We start from the raw sequence: 20,978 nt of genomic DNA on the forward strand, positions 1-20,978 counted from the left end.
CATAGATATTTACAATTGTTAGATCTTCTTGTTGGGTAGACCCTTTAAGTATGATACAGTGTTCTTCCCCATCTCTTATTACAGTCTTTGGTTTAAAATCTAATTTGTCTGATATAAGGATTGCCACCCCAGCTTTCTTTTGGTGTCCATTAGCATGGTAAATGGTTTTCCACCCCCTCACTTTCAATCTGGGGGTGTCTTTGGGTCTAACATGAGTCTCTTGCAGGCAGCATATCGATGGGTCTTGTTTTTTTATCCAATCTGATAGCGTGTGTCTTTTGATTGGGCATTTAGCCCATTTACATTCAGGGTAACTACTGAAAGATAGGAATTTAGTAGTGCCATTGTATTGCCTGTAAGGTGACTGTTACTGTATATTGTCTGTGTTCCTTTCTGGTCTATGTTGCTTTTAGGCTCTCTCTTTGCTTAGAGGACCCCTTTCAATATTTCTTGTAGGGCTGGTCTTGTGTTTGCAAATTCCTTTAGTTTTTGTTTGTCCTGGAAGCTTTTTATCTCTCCTTCTATTTTCAATGAGAGCCTAGCTGGATATAGCATTTTTGGCTGCATATTTTTCTCATTTAGTGCTCTGAATATATCATGCCAGTCCTTTCTGGCCTGCCAGGTCTCTGTGGATAGATCTGTTGCCAATCTAGTGTTTCTGCCATTGTAGGTTACATATCTCTTCTCCCGAGCTGTTTTCAAGATTTTCTCTTTGTGTCTGAGACTCGTAAGTTTTACTATTAGATGTCGGGGAGTTGACCTATTTTTATTGATTTTGAGAGGGGTTCTCTGTGCCTCCTGGATTTTGATGACTGTTTCCTTCCCCAAATTAGGGAAGTTCTCTGCCATAATTTGCTCCAATATACCTTCTGCCCGTCTCTCTCTTTCTTCTTCTTTTGGGATCCCAATTATTCTAATGTTGTTTCGTCTTATGGTATCGCTTATCTCTCGAATTCTGCCCTCGTGATCCAGTAGTTGTTTATCTCTCTTTTTCTCAGCTTCTTTATTTTCCATCATTTGGTCTTCCGTATCACTAATTCTCTCTTCTGCCTCATTTATCTTAGCAGTTAGAGCCCCCATTTTTGATTATACCTCATTAATAGCCTTTTTGATTTCGACTCGGTTAGATTTTAGTTCTTTTATTTCTCCAGAAAGGGTTTCTCTAATAACTTCCATGCTTTTTTCAATCCCAGCTAGTATCTTTAAAATCATCATTCTGAACTCTAGTTCCGACATCATACTAATGTCCGTATTGAGTAGGTCCCTAGCATTCGGTACTGCCTCTTGTTCTTTTTGTTGAGGTGATTTTTTCCGTCTTGTCATTTTGTCCAGAGGAGAATAGATGAATGAGAGAACAAAATGCTAACAGGGTAACAGTGTCCCAAGAAAATATACTCTAAACAAATCAGAAAAGACCTGAAACCAGGGGAAAAGAAAGGGAAAGAAAGAAAAAAGAAAAAGAAAAAGATAAAAACAAAAACAGAACAAAACAAAAAAACCAGAATATGATCAAATATGATCAGGCTGGTGCATAGATCAGTGCCACACACTAGATTTTGGGTGTATTTTGGTCTGTTAGAAGTGCCTCCCAAAATTTTAAAGAAAGAAATATATATGTACAAAAATAAGGGTTAATACGATGAAGGGATGGAATATGACTGTAAAGATGAAAATCATAGAAGATTTTATAAAAGGAATTGATAAGAAGTTGTTTGAAAAAAGAAGAGGATTTAAAAAAAAAAGAGAGAATTTGATCAGTCAGGAGACTAGAACAAAGCCATACACTAGAGATTTAGGGTATATTTTGATCTGTTATAAGAAACTGTATCTCAAAATTTTGAAGAGAGAACAACTTATATATATATGCCAAAAATAAGGGTATGAAGGGATAGAATCTATGAAGGGATAGAATATGACTCTAAAAATGAAAAATAAAAATGTTTTATAAAAAAGGGATTGATAAGATGTTGATTGAAAGAGGGAAAAAGAAAAATTCAAAAAAAAAAACCCAGTTAAAAAAAAATTAACTTTGAAAGACTAAAGAATCATGGGGAAAAAGCCATGAATTCTATGTGCAGTATTCCCCCAGCGCTGGAGTTCTGCCGTTCTCATTGATCGGTAAACTTGGTCTTGGCTGGCTGTTCTCGCTGATCTTCTTGGGGAGGGGCCTGTTGCTGTGGTTCCCAAATGTCTTTGCCGGAGGCGGAACTGCCCCGCCCTTGCCGGTCCGGGCTCAGTAATCTGCTTGGGTTTGCTCTCGGGAGCTTTTGTTCCCTGCAAGTTTTCTGTACAGCTTTGGAGGACGAGAGTGAAAATGGCGTCCTCCCAGTCTCTGCCCCAGAGGAGCCCAGAACTTGGGGCCCTACTCCTCAGTGTGCGCCCAGAGAAAAGCAGTCAATCACTCCCGTCTCCCCGGTTTCCGGCCACACTCCGTGCTCACCCGGCCTGTGAGCGAGCGTTTCTATCTCTGGCGCACGACCCTGTGTGGAGTCTCCAAACCCAGCAGATCCCTGCAGTGCGCTCCCGTGCCGCTCCTCCTGGGGGGGAAGGTGAGTCTCCCCGGATCTGCCCCTTGTTGGGTCCCTGCTGGAGGAGCAGTGGTCCGACTGTGCCACGGATCACGGTTTATGGCAACCCCGAGCTGAGAGCCCGCTCCTCTGCTCCGTCTCTGCAGCCGGCTTCCCTGCTCCGATACGTGGGAGCTCTGCTGCACTCAGGCACCCCCGGTCTTTCTGTGACCCCGAGGGTCCTGAGACCACACTGTCCCATGAGGGTTCCACCCCCCCGCTTAGCCACTGGAGTGACGTCCCTCAGCGAAGCCAACTTTTAAAAGTTCCGATTTTGTGCTCTGCTGCTCTATCACTTGCTAGAAGTGGCGGTTGGAGGCCCCCTCCCCCGCCGTCTATCCTCCTGAATATCACCTCGGGTTCACTTCTCTGCACGTCCTACCTTCCAGAAAGTGGTTGCTTTTCTGTTCAGAGAGTTGTTGCTATTCTTTTCTTCGATCTGTTGAGTTTGTAGGTGTTCAGAATGGTTTGATCCCTATCCAGCTGAATTCCTGGAACCAGACGAAATCCAGGTCTCCTACTCCTCTGCCATCTTTCTCCGCCCCCCTTTTATTTTAACTTTTTAACTGGAGTATAATGCACATAGAGGCCAATACATCAGTTATATGTGTTCACCTCAATTACCATAAAGTGACTATGCTGGTGTAATCATCATCCAAATTAAGTAATAGAGCATTACCAGCTCTGTAGAAGGCCCTTTTGTGACTACGTTTTCACTCTTTCCCAAAGGAAACCATGAAAATGGTTGGTTTTTCTTGTTTTTAAACTTTATACAAATGAAATCATAAAGGGAATCATGTTCTTTTGTCTCAATTCTCTTTCACTCAGTATTATTATGTTTGTGATATTCTTCTAAGTTGTTACATATAGCAGTAGTTTATTTTTATTTGTGTACAAAATATTCCTACTATAAATTAAATTTGGGTTATTTCCATTTTGATTGTTGTGAACATTCTTCTAAGTGTCTTTGGTGCACAGGTTATAAGCATTTCTGTTGAATATATATCTAAGAATGAATAAGGTTTGTGAATAGTCAGTTTAGCTAATGACAAAAAATTTCCCAAAGGGGTTGTACTCATTTACAATCCATCAGCAATGTAACAGAGTTCCTGGCACTCCATGTCTTCATGGAGTCTTGGTATTGTCAGTCTTTTACATGTTAGGCATTCTGGTGTGTATGTTGCAGGTATATTAGTTTTAATTTTTATTTCCCTGATGATTGGTAAGAGATCACTTTTCATATATTCATTGGCTGTTTGGATATCCTCTTCTGTGAAGAGCCTATTCAAGTTCTTTGTGCACTTCTCTATTGGTTTGTATTTTCTTGTTGATTTATGGGAGTTCTTTATGTAGTCTCAACACAAGCCTATTGTTGTTGTCCAGATTATAAATATCTTCTCCTATTCTTATTGGGGTCTTTGATGAACAGAAGTTCCTAATTTTAATATAATCCTATGATTCATTCTTTTCCTTTATGGTTTGGGCTTTTTTTTTTTTTTTTTGTCCTATTGAAGAAATCTTTCTCTGCCCTAAGGCCTTGATGATATTCTCTTATGTTATCTTCTAGAAGCCTTGTTGCTACCCTCATCACATTTAGATCTACAAGCCATCTAGAATGGACTTTTGTGTATAGTAGTATGAGTGTTTTCTGTTTTTCCATATGATTATTTTTCTGAACTCACATTTACTTCTATATAAAGAGTCCAGTGCTATTTCGATACCAGCTCCCACAAAACTGTTCCTTGAGGACAGCAATCTATTGTGTCCCCTCCAGTACCTAGCACTTAAACATAATAAATGCTTAGGAAATATTAGTTCAGTTGAACTGAATATCAACTATCATTCAAAATTCTAAGTAAAAAAAAAGAGTGCCTATTTGCATTAAATAACATCCCTTCATTCCTCTCCCTTCCCGTGTGTCATCCTAGGCACCTGTGCACAATGTGCCACACCTACCACCTTGTACCTACCTGGAATTTTTTTTTTTTTTTTTTGCTGTAGTTTTTGCAGAATTTCCGATCAGAGTCTGAAATAACTACAGAAAATACTACAGCAGAGGGAGAAAATTATTTTTATATAAGATTAGGGTAAAATATTTGTATTAACTGAGCTTAAGTGATGCTTCACCACACACAAAAAAAGTGTTTGATACATCACAGAATTTTTCATCAGATGTGAATTTTATAGCTTTTTGTTTTTTATTGGTATGCTACCTGTCAAGGACAATATACTCACAATTTTCCCTGACTTAATCTCTTTTTATCATTTTCAGGGTCAATGAAGACATGAAATTAACTGATTTAGAGCTAGAAAAACTGGCAAATAATATCCAGGAGTTATTGTATAGTGCCTCAGATATATGCCATGATCGAGCTGTCAAATTTCTCATGTCAAGAGCAAAGGTTAGTTGTTTGATAAAGTTTTAGATACTTCATACATCGTATAATTATTATGAAGATCTAGAATCATATACTTGCTTATGTCCCTATGTTCCCCATAATGCATATATTTTTAATACTTAATAAGGTTAGTGGTACTGATGTGGCCTATTAGGAAGATGTTGAAATGTAAAATAATCCAAATAAAAGAAATAGGAAAATTTATTATTCTTTAAAAAAATGATTAAAAGAATAATTTTGAGATTTAATGCCTTAATAATTAATTTGAAGTTAATACTGCTATTTTATATGTATATGTATACATATATGTGTATATAATTAGCCACCATATTAATAAAAATAGTTGAAATCCAAGAGTATGAAAATTTTATAGTATGACCTGAATTTATTTGAGCTACTGTAATATAAAGGGGTCAGTGTAAAATTTAGACATTTTAAGCTTTTTATGTTCAATTCCTGGGACTGAAGTATTGAGAAACTTCATTAAAAATGATTTTAAGGTGAGGGCGGCTGGGTGGCTCAGTTGTTAAGTGGCTGCCTTCGGCTCAGCTCATGATCCCAGGGTTCTGGGATTGAGCCCTGCATCAGGCTCCCTGCTCAGTGGTAAGCCTGCTTCTCTCTCTCCCTCTGCCTTCTGCTTCCCCTGCTTGTGCTCTCTCTCTCTGTCAAATAAATAAATAAAATCTTTAAAAAAAATGATTTTAAGGTGATATTTATGAATTAATATATATTATTAAAATAATATAATTAACATATGTTAAATGACGTTGGTTTTATAGATTATTTGTATTTGGTGTTACATCTAATTCTCTGTCATGATTTTTGTGTTATCTTTAAAATTTAGGATGGTTTTCTTGAGAAGCTAAATTCCACGGAATTCATAACACTTTCTAGATTAATGGAAACATTCATTTTAGATACTGAACACATCTGTGGGAGAAAAAGTATGTCATTACTTGGAGCACTTCAGAGCCAAGCTAATAAATTTGTAAACAGGTTTCATGAAGAGAGAAAAACTAAGCTCAGGTATCATTACCATGTTCATTTCTGTTCTTTAGTTTTTTCCCCTTTTCTTTACAAAACATGATTATATTTAATTGATTAGCTCACCAGAACCCCTGAAAAACTTCTTTATTTTTCGTTAAAGGCAGATTGTGGAATTAAAATCAGTTTCTTGGCTTTTCAAAGTGGAATTAGAATGTTTATTTTCATTAAAGTACTTATCAGGAAGATCCTCAATAGATTGGCTTTTCCTTTTCCACTCAACATGAGGTTAATTAATGTTTCACTACTCTTCTTGGTTAGGCTAAGAAATATAAAAAGAAAAATATTTTCTGGAAGTACTCATACCGAATGATTATTAAATTACGAAGGATTTCAATTTATTAAGGTGTACATTTATTTTAAAAATCTTAGTACTAACAACAGCTAGTGGCCATTACTGTGTAAAAAGACAATGCCTTGTATTACATGAGGTCTACTTGAATTTAACTAAGATACATGTAGTGTCTTTATTATTACTAAAAGATGACAAGAAAAGTCTTACGTACTCACTCAGCTCTTCCTTTTCTTTTCAACCAAAGAAGATGGTGTTGAAATATTGTTAAAGCTTATCTTCCCTTTTTCCCTCCCTTTTGAATAGCCTCCTCTTAGATAATGAGCGCTGGAAGCAAGCTGATGTTCCTGCAGAATTTCAGGATCTTGTTGATTCTATATCAGATGGAAAGATTGCTTTACCTGAAAAAAAATCAGGGGGTATGTGTATTCTTTCACATACTTTCTTCCAGTTTTATACTGTTTATTCATTTTATAGGAATGCTTAACATTTCTTTAATTGACAATGCCTCTTGAAAAGCCTAGAACTAAAAAAAAAAAAAAAAAAATGCCAGCTTAGTTAGTAAGTAATTGACTGGAAAAGTTATCTGTGGTAATTTGTAATAATTTCAGATATTTATTGAATGTTAACTATATGCCACATACTGGGCCAGGTGCTTTTACATGCATTATTCCAGTTTATCTGCACAACAATTTATGATGAAGATGCTATTGTTAACCTTGTTTTAACAGTGAAGAGGCATAAAGCTTCCAAGGATTAAGGAATTTTGTACAAATGATGAGCTGAGATTTGAAACCGGCTTTATATAATTTCATGGCTTTGTTCACTCTACCATGTTGTTTAAAGACATGTATTCATTTACTGAACACTAGTAAGCTTCTACTATGTGTCAGATATTGAGACAGAGATAACAGTTATAATACTCCTTTAAAAGGGCTAAGTATAATGAAAAAAAAATGGATTAGCAATCACAAGTAATGCAGTAGTGATATGATAGAGAAAACCAAAATGTAAAGAACTCTGGAAAAAGAAGACTATAAAGGAGACTCAGAAGGAAGTGCCAGAGAGGTAGGAGGAAATCCAGAAGAACATAGAAGTAAAAAAATTAGTTTCAAGAAGAGAATTGTTACTGGTATCAAATATGTCTTGGGTTTCATATGAAAGAAATGCAATGACGTGAAGATACTTTTGTATGCCAGTTAAATTGGAGCTGTCATGTGATAATAAGGTAAACTTATGTACAACTTACCCTATAAAACCAGATTTGAAATTATAAGATTGTCAAATAATTTTTTGAAAGTTTTTTATTTTAAGGAGACTCCATGCCCAACATGGGGCTTGAACTCATGACCCTGAGATCAAGAGGCACATGCTCTACTGACTGAGCCAGCCAGGCTCCCCGATTATCAAATATTTTTAATGGAGGAGGCAGATGCATTTTCAAATTTTATGCATTTAATAAAAGTTTAAAATTTTTACATAGAAATATTTTTAAACTGTGTATTTCATATTTACACAAAATGCAACTGCACTACAAGGGAAAGACTGAGTAAAATTCAAATAGTGACCACTAGTTTGACATGTAGGAGATTATTTGCAATTCTAGTAATTCAGCAGAGTGACAGAGTCATATTATAGTTTAGTACTAAGTAACTTGAAAGATGAGGACTGGTAAACAAATGTAGCCTCCTTTTTCAACAAGTTTGGTTGTGAAGGGAAAGTGAGTGATGAAGTAGCACTAGAAACCTAAGAGAATAATTAGATTATTACTTTAATCCACTCAAGGAATTGAGAGAAGAGTTTTAAGGTAGGAGAAACTGAATTATGTTTTTATGTTCTAACAGAAAGAGGAAAAAGATTAAAGAGAGGAGTGACATGGACTGATTGTGAGGCAGGGCCCCTGGAATTAAGTCCAGAGTTGAGATGAAGGGCTATCTCTTCTAACACGGTGACAAGAGAGGAGGGGTTAAGGACAGGTGTGAAATAGATTAATTCATATAGGGCAGAGAGAAGAATTGAATGAATTAAGTAGATTTCTGTTGCCTTGTGACCATTTTTTAGTAGGTGACAGTGTTGGGTGGTGGTCACAATCTTTTGATTGATTATATGATATTAGCAAAGCAAAAGTATTTAAGTAACAAAGATTGAAAGAAAAATAAAACTGATTATTTTAAATCACAAGTTTAAAATTATAAGATTTATTTCTCATTTACTCTTTCAGGCTATATTTGATGACTTCCCACTTTGTGAGGTGCTGTGCTAGATGATTATGACATGTTTTCTGTCCCTGAACAGCTCAGAGTCTTATAATCCACTGTCATGCAAACATAACAATTTTTGAATTAAAATGATAAATATAGAGTGATTGAATTAACTGTTTTTTGTTTGTTTTTGTTTTTGCAAAGTGAACTATTTTCACTTTCTTTTTGGAGGATACTGACAATAAGAGGTTTCTTTTATACACCCTACTTCTGTCCCAGTCTTTTTTTTTTTCCCCTCTGAGTGAGAAGAAAGTACATGCTATTAGAAGTCCATTAACATTTTACTAGTTCTTACCAAGTTAAGGATCTTTGGTTATTATTCATGCATCCACCATCCATTAATGAGTTACTAGCTGCTTGGCTAGGCATGGGGAAATGAAGGTTAATGGATAGCAATTAGTATTAATTGAATGCTTACTTGATGATGGATAGTTTGTTCTAAGCACTTTACATTGTTACCCCATTTATAGGGCCATGAACTAGATACCGTTAGTATTCCTATTTAACAAATACGGAAACTGAGACACAAAAAGATTAGGCAATTTGCCTAAGGTTACAGAGCTAGGAAGTGGTAGAGGTGAGCTCCAAATTCAGGCAGACTGACTTTAGGATCCTTTCTCTACACTACTATGCTCTGCTGATTCTCTCTGTGATGTGGAGAACTGATTAAGACACAATCCCTGTCCTCAAAAATTTAATCTGACATACAGAATGAGTTGTGTTTAGAAATTGTATCACACTGAATTTCTTTCCTTGATAGAAATGAGGAAGTAGCCTGGTGATGGGTATTAAAGAGGGCACGTACTGCATGGAGCACTGGGTGTTATATACGCAAACAATGAATCATGGAACACTACATCAAAAACTAATGATGTAATGCATGGTGATTAAGATAACATAATAAAAAATAAATAAATAAATAAGAAATGAAGTAGATATTTAATGTCAAGGCAAAGGGACTTGAAGCTTAGGGAAGCATGATGACTTGCCCATGATAATCTAATTGATTTAGATGATTCAGGACAGTAATCCAGTCTACTGTTCTTTTTACTTCAGCATGCTGAATTTTCTTTTATAATGATAAATACACATGCTGAAAATAAAATAATTTCTGGATTAAAATCTTGAAAATTAAAAATATATTATGTATAGGGGTGCCTGGGTGGCTCAGTCGGTTAAGCGTCAGCCTTCAGCTGAGGTCATGATCCCAGGATCCCTGCTCAGTGGGGAGCCTGCTTCTTCCTCTGCCTGACACTCTGCCTACTTGTGCTCTCTCTGTCAAATAAATAAATAAAATCTTTAAAATATATATATTATGTATAAATATAAAATATATAATCTCTCCATTGAATATAGGAATTAGCTTGTATTCTAGGAATTATCATAATGACCACCAGTTGAAATTCTAGTTCTGCCTTTCCAAACTAATATTTTTTTCCTTTACTACTTACTGATCACCTGCCATGTGCCAGACCTAGGATAGGCAGTTTGTAGTCATGATCTCTGTCATTAACAACAACACTGAGGTGATAGATACTGGAACTCAAATCCAAATTTCTCTGATTCCAAACCCAGTATACTTCATTCTGTTCCAAATTGCTTCCCAAGAAGTAGATCTTTGTTTTCAGAAATAAGATAGTTTCAGGCCCTACCAGGACCTAAATTGGGCCCTAAAATCTTTTTCAGTTTTTTCCTAGTTTAAATTTTTTCCTCTAATAATTTGTTTCATCTTGTTCCTATGTCTCTCTTGGTTATCTGCTTTACTGTCTAGCTACGGAAGAAAGGAAACCAGCTGAAGTTCTTATTGTCGAGGGACAACAGTATGCTGTCGTTGGGTGAGTGACACATTTTTCTTTATTAGTTGAGTCAGTTATTTAAGCCAGAGGTCTCCTAGTTCCCCCTTGATATGACTTGGAAATTTTAGATTAACGATTTTGGATCTTACAAATAATTATGATTTCTTTCCTTAACTACCCTTTATCTTGTTATTGTTGCTTGATGGCATTAGTCACCCTCTGGCTATCTGGCTTTCTGGTTTTCTGGCTCTTCAGGCAAAAGACCACTCCCAAAAAACTCAACTCCCTGGCTAAGAGGAGAATATTTTATCTTCTGAGAGAAGATTACAAAAGATAAACAGTGAACCACTACCCAGTAAAGCAGACACTAGACGTATGCATGGACCATAACATATGGTCTGACAATTAAGCTGTTACAGAGGCTAGACACTTACTTTCTTGAATCACTACTTCCTGATATCCTGCAGACTTTTATAAAACATTATTTTACATGAATCACTCATTTCTGAGCATCTCATTGAACTTGGATGTCCCATAATGAATGGCTTTATTCACCTTAATCTCAGTCTTATTTAACCTCCCAGTAGTGTTTCTTTTCAGTTTATGACATGTTCAGCTAATGAGCTGGTAACTTTCTCATCGTAGGAGAACCTTGTGACTTACCAAAAAACTTTTTAGGAGATACCATTGTTCTTTGAAGCCACAGTTTCTCTTTCATCTCACTAAGAAAATCAAGACTTGGTTCCTGTCATTAATTCAACAGTTACGATTGAGCACCTACTATATAATCAGAAACACTGGGTAGGCTTTTTGTCAGTGTTTTTGAATTGGCTAAGGAATGGGATACCTGCCTTATATATATATTTTTAGGGAGGGAGGGGCAAAAAGGGAGGGAGAGAGAGAATCCCAAGCAGACTCCACGCCCCAGGATACCTGCTTAATAGCAGTGTCACACAGAGAGTGATATGCCAAAGCACAAAACTTAAGGAAGTACTCTTTCTCAGTGCCATGCAAGTGCTGACCCTGTAGTTGCATGACCCTGAAAATGAGTGCCTCCTTCATTTTGCACCTGAGGAATCTGTCTTGCCTCACCTTAGTCCCTACTCTGCTGCATTTACAGGTAAAACACATAATTTCACAGTTACCAAGATCAGTATTGATTTTTATGTGTTGAATCATTTTAACTTTCTTGTCTTGACTTCTTGTTGGGTCATCTTTTCTTACAGAACTGTATTGCTGTTGATAAGAATTATCCTTGAATATTGCCAGTGTGTGGACAATATCCCATCTGTTACTACTGACATGCTTACTCGTCTGTCAGATTTATTGAAGGTGTGTATGATTTCACTCTGTGATGGAAAAATAGTTGAAAGAAGTAATTCATTAGGGTATGACTAATCTTCAAACTAAGACATTTCAAGGTTAAGTTACCTTTAAGACATTAATTTTGTGACATTTGATTGTGGTTGAATCACAACATGTTACTGGAAGAAGGCCGCCTGCTTCCTTCTCACTTTTAGTGATTCCTCATTATACCCATAGAGTTGTTAATGACATTGGAGACAGGAGATGATTTGTTCGTTAGGTGCTGAACATGACTGAGGCCACTTAGGTCAAAAAACCTGGACTGGTTTCAAATGTGCATGGAAGGAATTCACTGAACTTTACAAAATTCATCTCACTAAGGTTAGAGATTTTTCTTAAATCATTCTTTCAGAACCATTGATGTAAAATGAAAATGTGGTGATAATCTTATTCAGCCATTTCATTTTAACAGATATTTTTAACTGCTAGCATAAAGGCTCCAAATGTCTAATCAGTTAATTCTGCTCCCAAATTGAGTTGTCATATTTTAGTCCAGAAAGATTTTGTTACCCTTTTGACAATAGGACCCTCCAGTAAGAATGACTGAAACTGAACTAGTTTTTTTAATTTAAGTGTAATTAACATATAGTGTATTGTTAGTTTCAGTGAAACTGAACTAGTTTTATGAATGCAGATTAAAGATTAGTTTCTGAACAATTGTTTTTTAGAATTTTACTTTTTTCCTACCAGACAATAAATATTAACATCATCCTTCCCCTTTTTTTGCCATTACATAAATAGATCCTAATTGCTCCTACTAGAAAATTCATTTGGTCCTTGAATGAGAGGAAAGAGGAATGTATTTTTAGAACTGTAGACACATGGCCAGCATATATAAAATAGTTTTTAATAAATTGTTGGGCTTTTTTTTCTCCTTCCTTTGTTAGTACTTCAATTCAAGAAGTTGCCAGTTAGTTCTTGGAGCTGGTGCACTGCAAGTTGTTGGACTAAAAACAATAACTACAAAAAATTTGGGTATGGATTCTTGCTTTTAATTCACATGCTGAGGTTTTACAGTGAGGTCGCCATACTTATGTTTTCATTATACCTGATGTTTTTATGAGTTTAATTAAAGGCTCTAAAAGTAGCAAATGCTGCTTCACTCTTCTGTGTATTACCATAACTGAAAAATTAACTTCTGGGGAAATGTTACGAAGAATTTCCACCCTAACATATATAAGTTATTTGGAAGTTGCACCACTATAGAAAATGTTAAGATGTAATACATATGAGGTATCTGAATGTCAGAAGAGAATCAGTTGTCCCATTAGCTTCCTCAGGTTAGTAATACTAACAACTTGAGTTCATTGGGAAGAGCAGCATGTTTACTACATTATTCATTACCGAGTCAGTTTTTTTTAAAGATTTTTATTTATTTGAGAGACAGCACGCAAGCGGGAAGGGGCAGAGGGGGAGAGAGAGAAAGAACTGAAGCAGATACTGCACTGGGCACAGAGCCCAATGTGGGGCTCAGTCCCCTGTCCATGAGATCATGACCTGAGCCAAAACCAAGTCAGATGCCCAACTGACTGAGCCACCCAGGCACTCCCCAAATCATTTTCTTAAACGAAGTGAAATAATGTTGATTTCTGCCAGTGTGTTCTTCATTGATGAAACAAACTGTATGAAACTAATTGACATTTTTTATTTAATTTGATATTTAATTAAATGCAACTAATAGTGTTTTTTGTTCTTCAGCTCTTTCTTCACGTTGTTTGCAGTTAATTGTGCACTACATTCCTGTGATCAGGGCTCATTTTGAAGCTCGACTGCAGCCTAAGCAATATAGCATGCTTAGGCATTTTGATCATATCACTAAGGTACTTTTCCTTATATTTTCTACTAGAGTTTCATAATTGTTAAGTATTTTTTAGATGTGTCCCAGGGACTTTAAAATACAATGTTCTTTCTCGTTACAGGACTACCATGACCACATAGCTGAAATATCAGCTAAGCTTGTAGCGATAATGGATAGCTTATTTGACAAGTTGTTATCTAAGGTAATGATTTATGGAAATTATTAGGCATTGTTTAAAGGCATTGTGCCTTTTCACAGTTGTCTAACCAGTCAAATTCTTCAGGGTTTAGAAAAACTCAGTAAAATGTTCAGATTGCCCAAATAATGGATAATTATATCCAAAGAGGCTGGAAGGGGGCAGGAGGGAGGTTATTTTAAGAATGATAGAAACCCTATGCAGAAGTAATTTTATATTAGCTGCATTGACAAATATGTGCCTTCTTCAAACTAGGTTTTAGTCTGAAAGTCCTCCAGAGAGAATTGAGAGAACAAAGATCAAAATAGAGAAAAAAGTAGATAAATTATTTGTGGTAAGGTACGTTCTTTATTTTCCAGACTGAAATGGCAGAGTCTGAAGTACTCTATTATTTCCCGTATAGATAATCAATTTCAGTATCTGTTTCTTGTTTGCTTCCCATTCCGAATGGGTCATTAAAAGAAGCAATGGTTTCCAGTGAATCCTCTATTATACTGGAGGGTATCTTTAGAAAAATGTCACTTAATCAGGCCTAGTCACTTTTGCCCTCTTACTTTTTTCATTCCCTAAGTTCAACACCTGTCTTAGGGAGAAAGCAGACATTGGAATTTTGAAGGCTATATGTACATGCCTGAGAGTATATTTAGGGTAATCATCAAACTAGGCACTTTGGTATGCTTTTCTGCCACTTGCATTCTTCAGGATTCTGAGATGGCAGGAGCAGCAAGCACGTGAAAATCATAAAAGTGCAAGGTAAAGCAGTGCCCATTCACAGGTATAGATGTGTGCTTGTACATTTGAAGGTGACAATGAGGAAAAGTCCTTGGAAAATAAGATTGCATTTGTTTAATAGTTCTCAAATGTTTTGGTCAGAGGACCTCTTTACACTCTTAAAAATAATCGCAGACCCCAAAGAACTTTTATTTATGCAAATTGTACCTGTCAGTAAGTACCATATTAGAAATTAAAACTAAGAGAAATTTAAAACACAAGAGTACACAAACACACATTCCATTGGCTGTCAGAACGATGACATTGTTGCAAGTCATCTAAAAATCCCCACTCTTCAAACATGAGAAAATGAGAGTGAAAAGTTAATAACATTTTAATATTATTATGAAAATGGTTTTTACTTCACAGATTCCCACAAAGAGTCTCTGACTCCCAGGTGTCCCCATACCACACTTTGAGAATGTCGGGTGTAGTTGATAAATAACATAGATATTTTATGCCCTTAAGAAGCTTAAGGAATTTATAGGTATGTGCAGACATACCTATATTATGCTGTACCTGTTAAATTAGTTTCTAGTTTTGTGTGGAGAAAAATGATTGTTTAGGAATTCTCTATTTTCTTTATGGTTGCCAAGTACAAACTAAATTGAAAAGCATACTGTTTCATCAGTTTTCCTTTTTGATACGTGGCATTCTTCTGTCTACCAAAAGTTAATAAATAACATACTGTGACTACTCTAAAGAAGTTTACCATCTATTACAGGAGGGGAGGTGGGTGGGGGATGGGTTAAATGGGTGATGGGGATTAGGAGGGCACTTGTTGTGATGAGCACCGGGTGTTGTATGTAAGTGATTAATCACTAAATTCTACACCTAAGAGGCTAAGAGGTATGTAAACTAATGGAATTTAAATAAATATTTGGAGAAAATTAATTAATTTTTTAAGAAAATAAGTTTACCATCTAACAAGGCAGAGGACTGTAAACGCCTAACAGTGTAGAATAAGGTAAATGTTAAATAGTGGAACTAGTAATAAGCTGTGGAATATAATGAAGCAAAACCAAAGTAGTGCCAGTACTCTTAAATCCCTGATTTATTCTGTGTTTTTGTTTTGTTTTGTTTTGTTTGTTTGTTTTACCAAGAATTGGGACTGTGGCTAGGCTTTTTCCCGTGACGGTTTATTTTATTCTTTTTTTTGGTAAAGAAAAAGAGAATTATTTAATGAGCTTTCCATATATTTATCACCTATATATAACAGTCACATTTTGCTTTTTTTTCCTAAACTATTTAAAAAAAATTTTTTTTTTTAAAGATTTATTTTAGAGAGCACGAGCAGGGCGGGGTGGAGAGGGGCAGAGGGAGAGAATCTCACGCAGACTCTCCCCTCTGTGCACGGAGCTGGATACAGGGCTCGATCTCACAACCCCAAGATCATGACCTGAGCCAAAATCCCCAAGAGTTGAATGCCTAACCTACTGGCACCCCATAAAATATTTTATAATAAATGCGAGGCATTATGATATTTCACCCCTGAATAATTCAGTTATGTATTTCTAAAAACTGACAACTTTCTTATATATTCATGCTACCATATCACACCTAACAAAATTAACAGTAATTCCTTAATATCATCTAATATTTATTCCTATTTAAAATTTATCAGTTGTCCCAAAATGTTTTTTTCAATAACTTGTTTGAACAAAGATTTCTACATGATTTACATACTGCATTTAGTTATTATATGTCTTAAGTCTTTTATAAACCTTAAATATCCTCCTCCCCATTATTTTTAATGTCAAGAATGTGCCTAGTCTTTTGCAACTTAGTATTTTCACTACTATATTTCTACTGATGACTTCCCCTGTTACCTTGACCTGTTACATTCTCTTGGTTAACAAGTCTCTGTTTGCCACTCTCTGCCCTAGTTGCTTTCATGGGTTGCCCAGGAGTTTAGCTCTGTTTTTTTTTTTTTTTTTTTTTAAAGATTTTATTTATTTATTTAATAGAGACACAGTGAGAGAGGGAACACAAGCAGGGGGAGTGGGAGAGGGAGAAGCAGGCTTCCTGCAGAGCAGAGAGCCCGATGCGGGGCTCAATCCCAGGACCCTGGGATCACGACCTGAGCCGAAGGCAGACGCTTAACGACTGAGCCACCCAGGCGCCCCATTAGCTCTGTTTTTAATTCATGCCAAGATAGCAGACAGTGTTTGGTTTGGGTTAGCCTCTTAATTTTAGCTTTTTATTTTCTAATCTGAAAATTTAATTTGGAGAAAGAAGGATAACAGTAATATAGACTGATTCTAAAAAGCTAGTAAGTAATGGTACCATTGCTTAGAAAGAATAAAACGTTAACATCTAATTATACTACTGGCTCAACTAATGTCCCAGCCATCATTTATTCATTTATTCATTCATTCATTCATTCATTCAGGAAGTTAAATTGTGTTAGGTAACTGGGCTACATAGAGTGAAGAAGTCTTCAGTGTTGTCCCTCAAATAGTTGAATATCTAATAAGAAAAATATATCGATAATTATAACAGAAGGTAGAATATGTAAAGAGCCATAAGTAAGGAATCAATTTCATGCAATTAGAGCTTTTAATGCTTTGGAAGAGTGGGTTCCCAGCTAAGGAGGGAGATCTGGGAAAAACTTTATGGATGAGGCATGCATGTAAGTTTTGCTTTTAAAGATAGGCGTGGTTAGGGCAAATGAAGTTGAGGTGAAGAGACACTCTGAGGTAACAGCATGTAGGTAGGAATCATAGGAGGAAGATTAGTGTCAGGGTTTTGTAGTCAGGTAGACCTAAGTTCATGTTTGTCCCAGATTAGCCATTGAAGCACCTTGGGCAAATCTCCTTAAGCCTTACTTTGTCTTTAAATGGGGAAAATAATAGAGCCTTATAAGTTTGTAGTGAGGATTAATGAGATAATATTTATGTGGAGTGCTTTTCTTTTATCATATGTCTGACTATAGCAAGTTTCCAGTAAATGTTGACTGCTAATGTTTTTGCTGTTGTTGTTAATAATAACAAAGGTAAGTTATTCCATTTAGCTAATGTATTAGGGTAGGTGAACTGAGGAATGGGAGATACGCTGGAAAGACAGTGAAGAGTTTTCACTACCAGTGGAAAGCTAACCAATTTAAGTTAGGCTTATGAGGTATAACTTACACTCAGTAAAATTTACCCTTTCTAAATACATAGTTTGATAACTTTAACATATGCGGTAGTAGAACTACCACAATCAAGATACCTAACAGTTCTGTCACTGTTAAACATTCTCTCCGGCACTTTCGCAGTCACTTCTCTCCCCACATCCAAAACCTTGACCACCACTGGTCTGATTTTCATCTGTGTAGTCTTGCCTTTTCCAGAATGTCCTTTAACTGGAGTTATACAGAATGTAGCCTCTTGTCCCAGGCTCCTTTCATTTAGCATAATGCTTTTGAAATTGATAGTATGTGTTAGTGGTTTGTTCCTTTTTATTATAGAGTAGTATCCATTGTATGGATGTATCACTATTTGTTTATTGATCCATTTATCAGTGGATAGACCTTTGGATTGTCTCCAGGCTTTGGCTATTATGAATAATGCTGCTATAAACATTCACGTGCACATCTATCTGTGGGTACATGTTCCATTTCTCTTGTGTAAATACCTTGGAATAGATTGATGGTTATATAAGAAATGTAAAACTTTATGATATCTTTATAAAAAACTGCCAAATTTTTTTCTAAAGTGAGTATACCATTTTTTTTTTCCTACTTGTGATAGATGAGAGTCCTAGGGGCTCTTCATCCTCACCAGCACTTTCTATTGTATGTTTGTTTGTTTTTTAATGTTAGTACTCTAGTAGGTCTGTATGGAGTGATATCTCATTGTGGTTTTAGTTTACATAATAATTTATATGTTGAGCATCTTTTCACATGTTAGTTTCCACCCATGTCTTTTCTTTGGTAGCGTGTTCAGACTTTTTGCTAATTTTTAAAAATTGGGTTGTTGAGTTGTAAGAGTTCTCTGTATATTCTAGATACAAGTCCTTTATCAAATACGTGTTTCCATAAGTATTTTCTCTCAGTCTGTCACTTTTCATTTTCTTAACAGTGTTATAGAAATAACAGTTTTTAAATTTTGATGAATTCCAGTTAGTCATTTTTTTTCTTTATTGTTCATGCTTCTTATGTCCTATCCCAAGAAGCCTACCCAAGTTACAAAGATAATTCCCATTGTTTTCTTCTGAAAGGTTTATTGTTTCAGGTTTTATATGTATATCTGTGATCCATTTTTAGTTGATTTTTGTATATAGTACAAAGTATGAGTCAGTGTTCTTTTTTCTGGCTAGTTCCAGCACCTTTTGTTGAAAAGACTGTCCTTTCTCCATTGGCACCTTCGTTGAAAATTGGCTATTTTCCTGTGGGTCTATTTTCAGACTCCTGTTCCATTGATCTATAAGTCTGTTTTACACCAATACCATGTCTTAATATCTTAACTACTGTAGCATTATTCTAAGTCTTGGAGTCAGGTAATGTGAGTCCTCGGATGTGAAGCCTTCTCATTGTTCCCACCCCTCCTCCAGTGGTAGCCAGTCTCTACTTTGATTGGTTTTTGATCCTTTGCTTAAAGGTATTTTTTGTTTCTGTTCCTCACAGCCCTGGGGATGAAAGAATTGAGTGCCCTTTGTCCGTGACTTTAGGTTTTGCTTCATATAAGAGGAGGGTGCAAGGAAGTGGGCAGCACTTGTTCCTTTTCTCTAGTGGTGGCCACTCGCCTCCTGCTTGTCTATGAGAGTGATTCTGTGGTCTCTAGTTCTGACTCCAGTGTTGCTTGTGAGGACCTTTTGGAAACCCATGGAGGAGAACTTGTGCGTGCAAACTCCCCTTGTGGCCAGCGCTCTCATTTACTGTAAGCATATACTAGTCCGTATTTGGCCCTTTGGGCATTTGTTAAAATGTTAGTTGTTTTCTGTTTGTTTCTGTGGTGGTCACCTCTTCTTCCTATGCTCTGCCAAAGTGAGACAGTTCCTGTGTCCCATCTCTCCTCAGTGGGGCTTGTCACTCTTTGGAGTTAGTTCCTTTGGTTCTTGGGACCTCTGTTCTCTGAAGCGTTCAAGAAAAGTTATGATTTTGTAAATTATTACAGTTTTTTGTTGTGGTGAGGGTGGTAGAATATTCTCTTACAGCTTTCTCAATTTTAAATGGAAGTAGAACCCAAAAGTTTTTAAACTAACCCATGATTAGAATTGCACTTTAGTAGGATTTATCAGATAGTGTGTAGAATAGATTTGAGGTGGTATGGCATGTCCTCTGTGTGGAATACTTTCACTTAATTTTTTTCATTTGAAGACTCAGCAGCCCAGGTGTGCTGCTCGGGAAGCCATCTCTGCTATTGCCTAAACGTCTTCACCCGTGTTCCTGGAGCATGCAATGTCCACTTTCTGGAATACCAACCAGCTTTTAGGCTGTCAGCTCCCCAGAGCTCTCTGTCTCTGATTCATCTTCGTACACTCCAGCTAGCATAGTATCAGACACATTCATTCAGTCATACACGTTCATATACATACATACAGACACTCATACACCTATATACCTATGTACATATATACACACATGTAAGAAAATATGCATCCAGAGCTTACTGTGTACCAGTTTTATTAAACGTTTATTGACCTCATATCATATCTGGACTCATTAAAATGTGACTGCGTTTTTTCAGGTGAGAAGTATTGAAGATCTCACCCACAGCAGTGTTTCTCACCTGAGACAGTTTTGTCCCCTGAGGACATTCAGAAGTGTTGGGAACATACAGTTTAGGAAGTGGGACAATACTGGTAGCTAGTGAGTAGAGGTCAAGAATGCTACTGAACATCCTATAATACACAGGATAGCCCTCACAACAAAGAATGAGATAGCCCAAAATGTTAGTAGTGTAGAGGTTGAGAAACTCTGACCTAGAATATTAATGTGCAAAATAATCTGAAAGTACATTTGGTGGCACTTAGATTCAATACAAGGAACCAAAGAGGAGGAATAAAAACTGAGTTGGAGATTTCCAGTCTGGGTGAGCAGGAGGATTGTAATACAAGCAATAGTAATGGAAACAGGAAGGAAAAGCAGGTTTGGGAAATTTCATGGTAAACTCAGTTATGGTATGGATCATTTAGGAGATGTGTGACTTAAATTTAACAAAGTGGTTCAGGACTAGAGATATATTAGAAGTTGTTAGATTGAATGAGATTCATAAGAGAGAGAGAGGGGATGATGGGGGCATTAAGATTGAAAAAGCGTTGCATTTAGGAGACAGGATACAGAAGAGGAAGGTCAGGAGGGGAGGAATCAGGGAAACACTGCGTTACATGAGGACTGAGGACCGTGTTTCAAGTGTGAAGGTGTGTGAACACTGCAGAGCAATGAGTAGGGGGACTAGGAAAGTTACTAAATTTGGAAGTTAGGATGTCTTTAGTGATTTTTGCAGAAATTTCAGAAGATTGTTAATAGTGGAGGAAGGTGGTTTGGGTAGTGGCAAGAACCAA

General features: G+C 36.4%; 1 protein-coding gene across 6 annotated transcripts in view; it reads left to right on the forward strand.

Moving 5' to 3' along the window:
- VPS54 (VPS54 subunit of GARP complex) overlaps positions 1-20,978 on the forward strand; it is a 91,284-nt gene that overhangs the window by 60,163 nt on the left and 10,143 nt on the right. For 4 of the 6 annotated variants that reach the window (XM_032410858.1, XM_032410860.1, XM_032410857.1 and 1 more), the window contains 8 exons: positions 4,840-4,969; positions 5,811-5,992; positions 6,609-6,721; positions 10,335-10,398; positions 11,586-11,691; positions 12,612-12,699; positions 13,423-13,544; positions 13,644-13,724. In XM_032410858.1, coding sequence (XP_032266749.1) covers positions 4,840-4,969; positions 5,811-5,992; positions 6,609-6,721; positions 10,335-10,398; positions 11,586-11,691; positions 12,612-12,699; positions 13,423-13,544; positions 13,644-13,724 — 886 coding nt within the window. The other 2 variants (XR_004300298.1, XM_032410861.1) reach the window with 2 other exon arrangements.

The sequence above is a fragment of the Phoca vitulina genome, unplaced genomic scaffold (assembly GCF_004348235.1).
Source record: "Phoca vitulina isolate PV1807 unplaced genomic scaffold, GSC_HSeal_1.0 scaffold12, whole genome shotgun sequence".
Classification (NCBI taxonomy): Eukaryota; Metazoa; Chordata; class Mammalia; order Carnivora; family Phocidae; genus Phoca; species Phoca vitulina.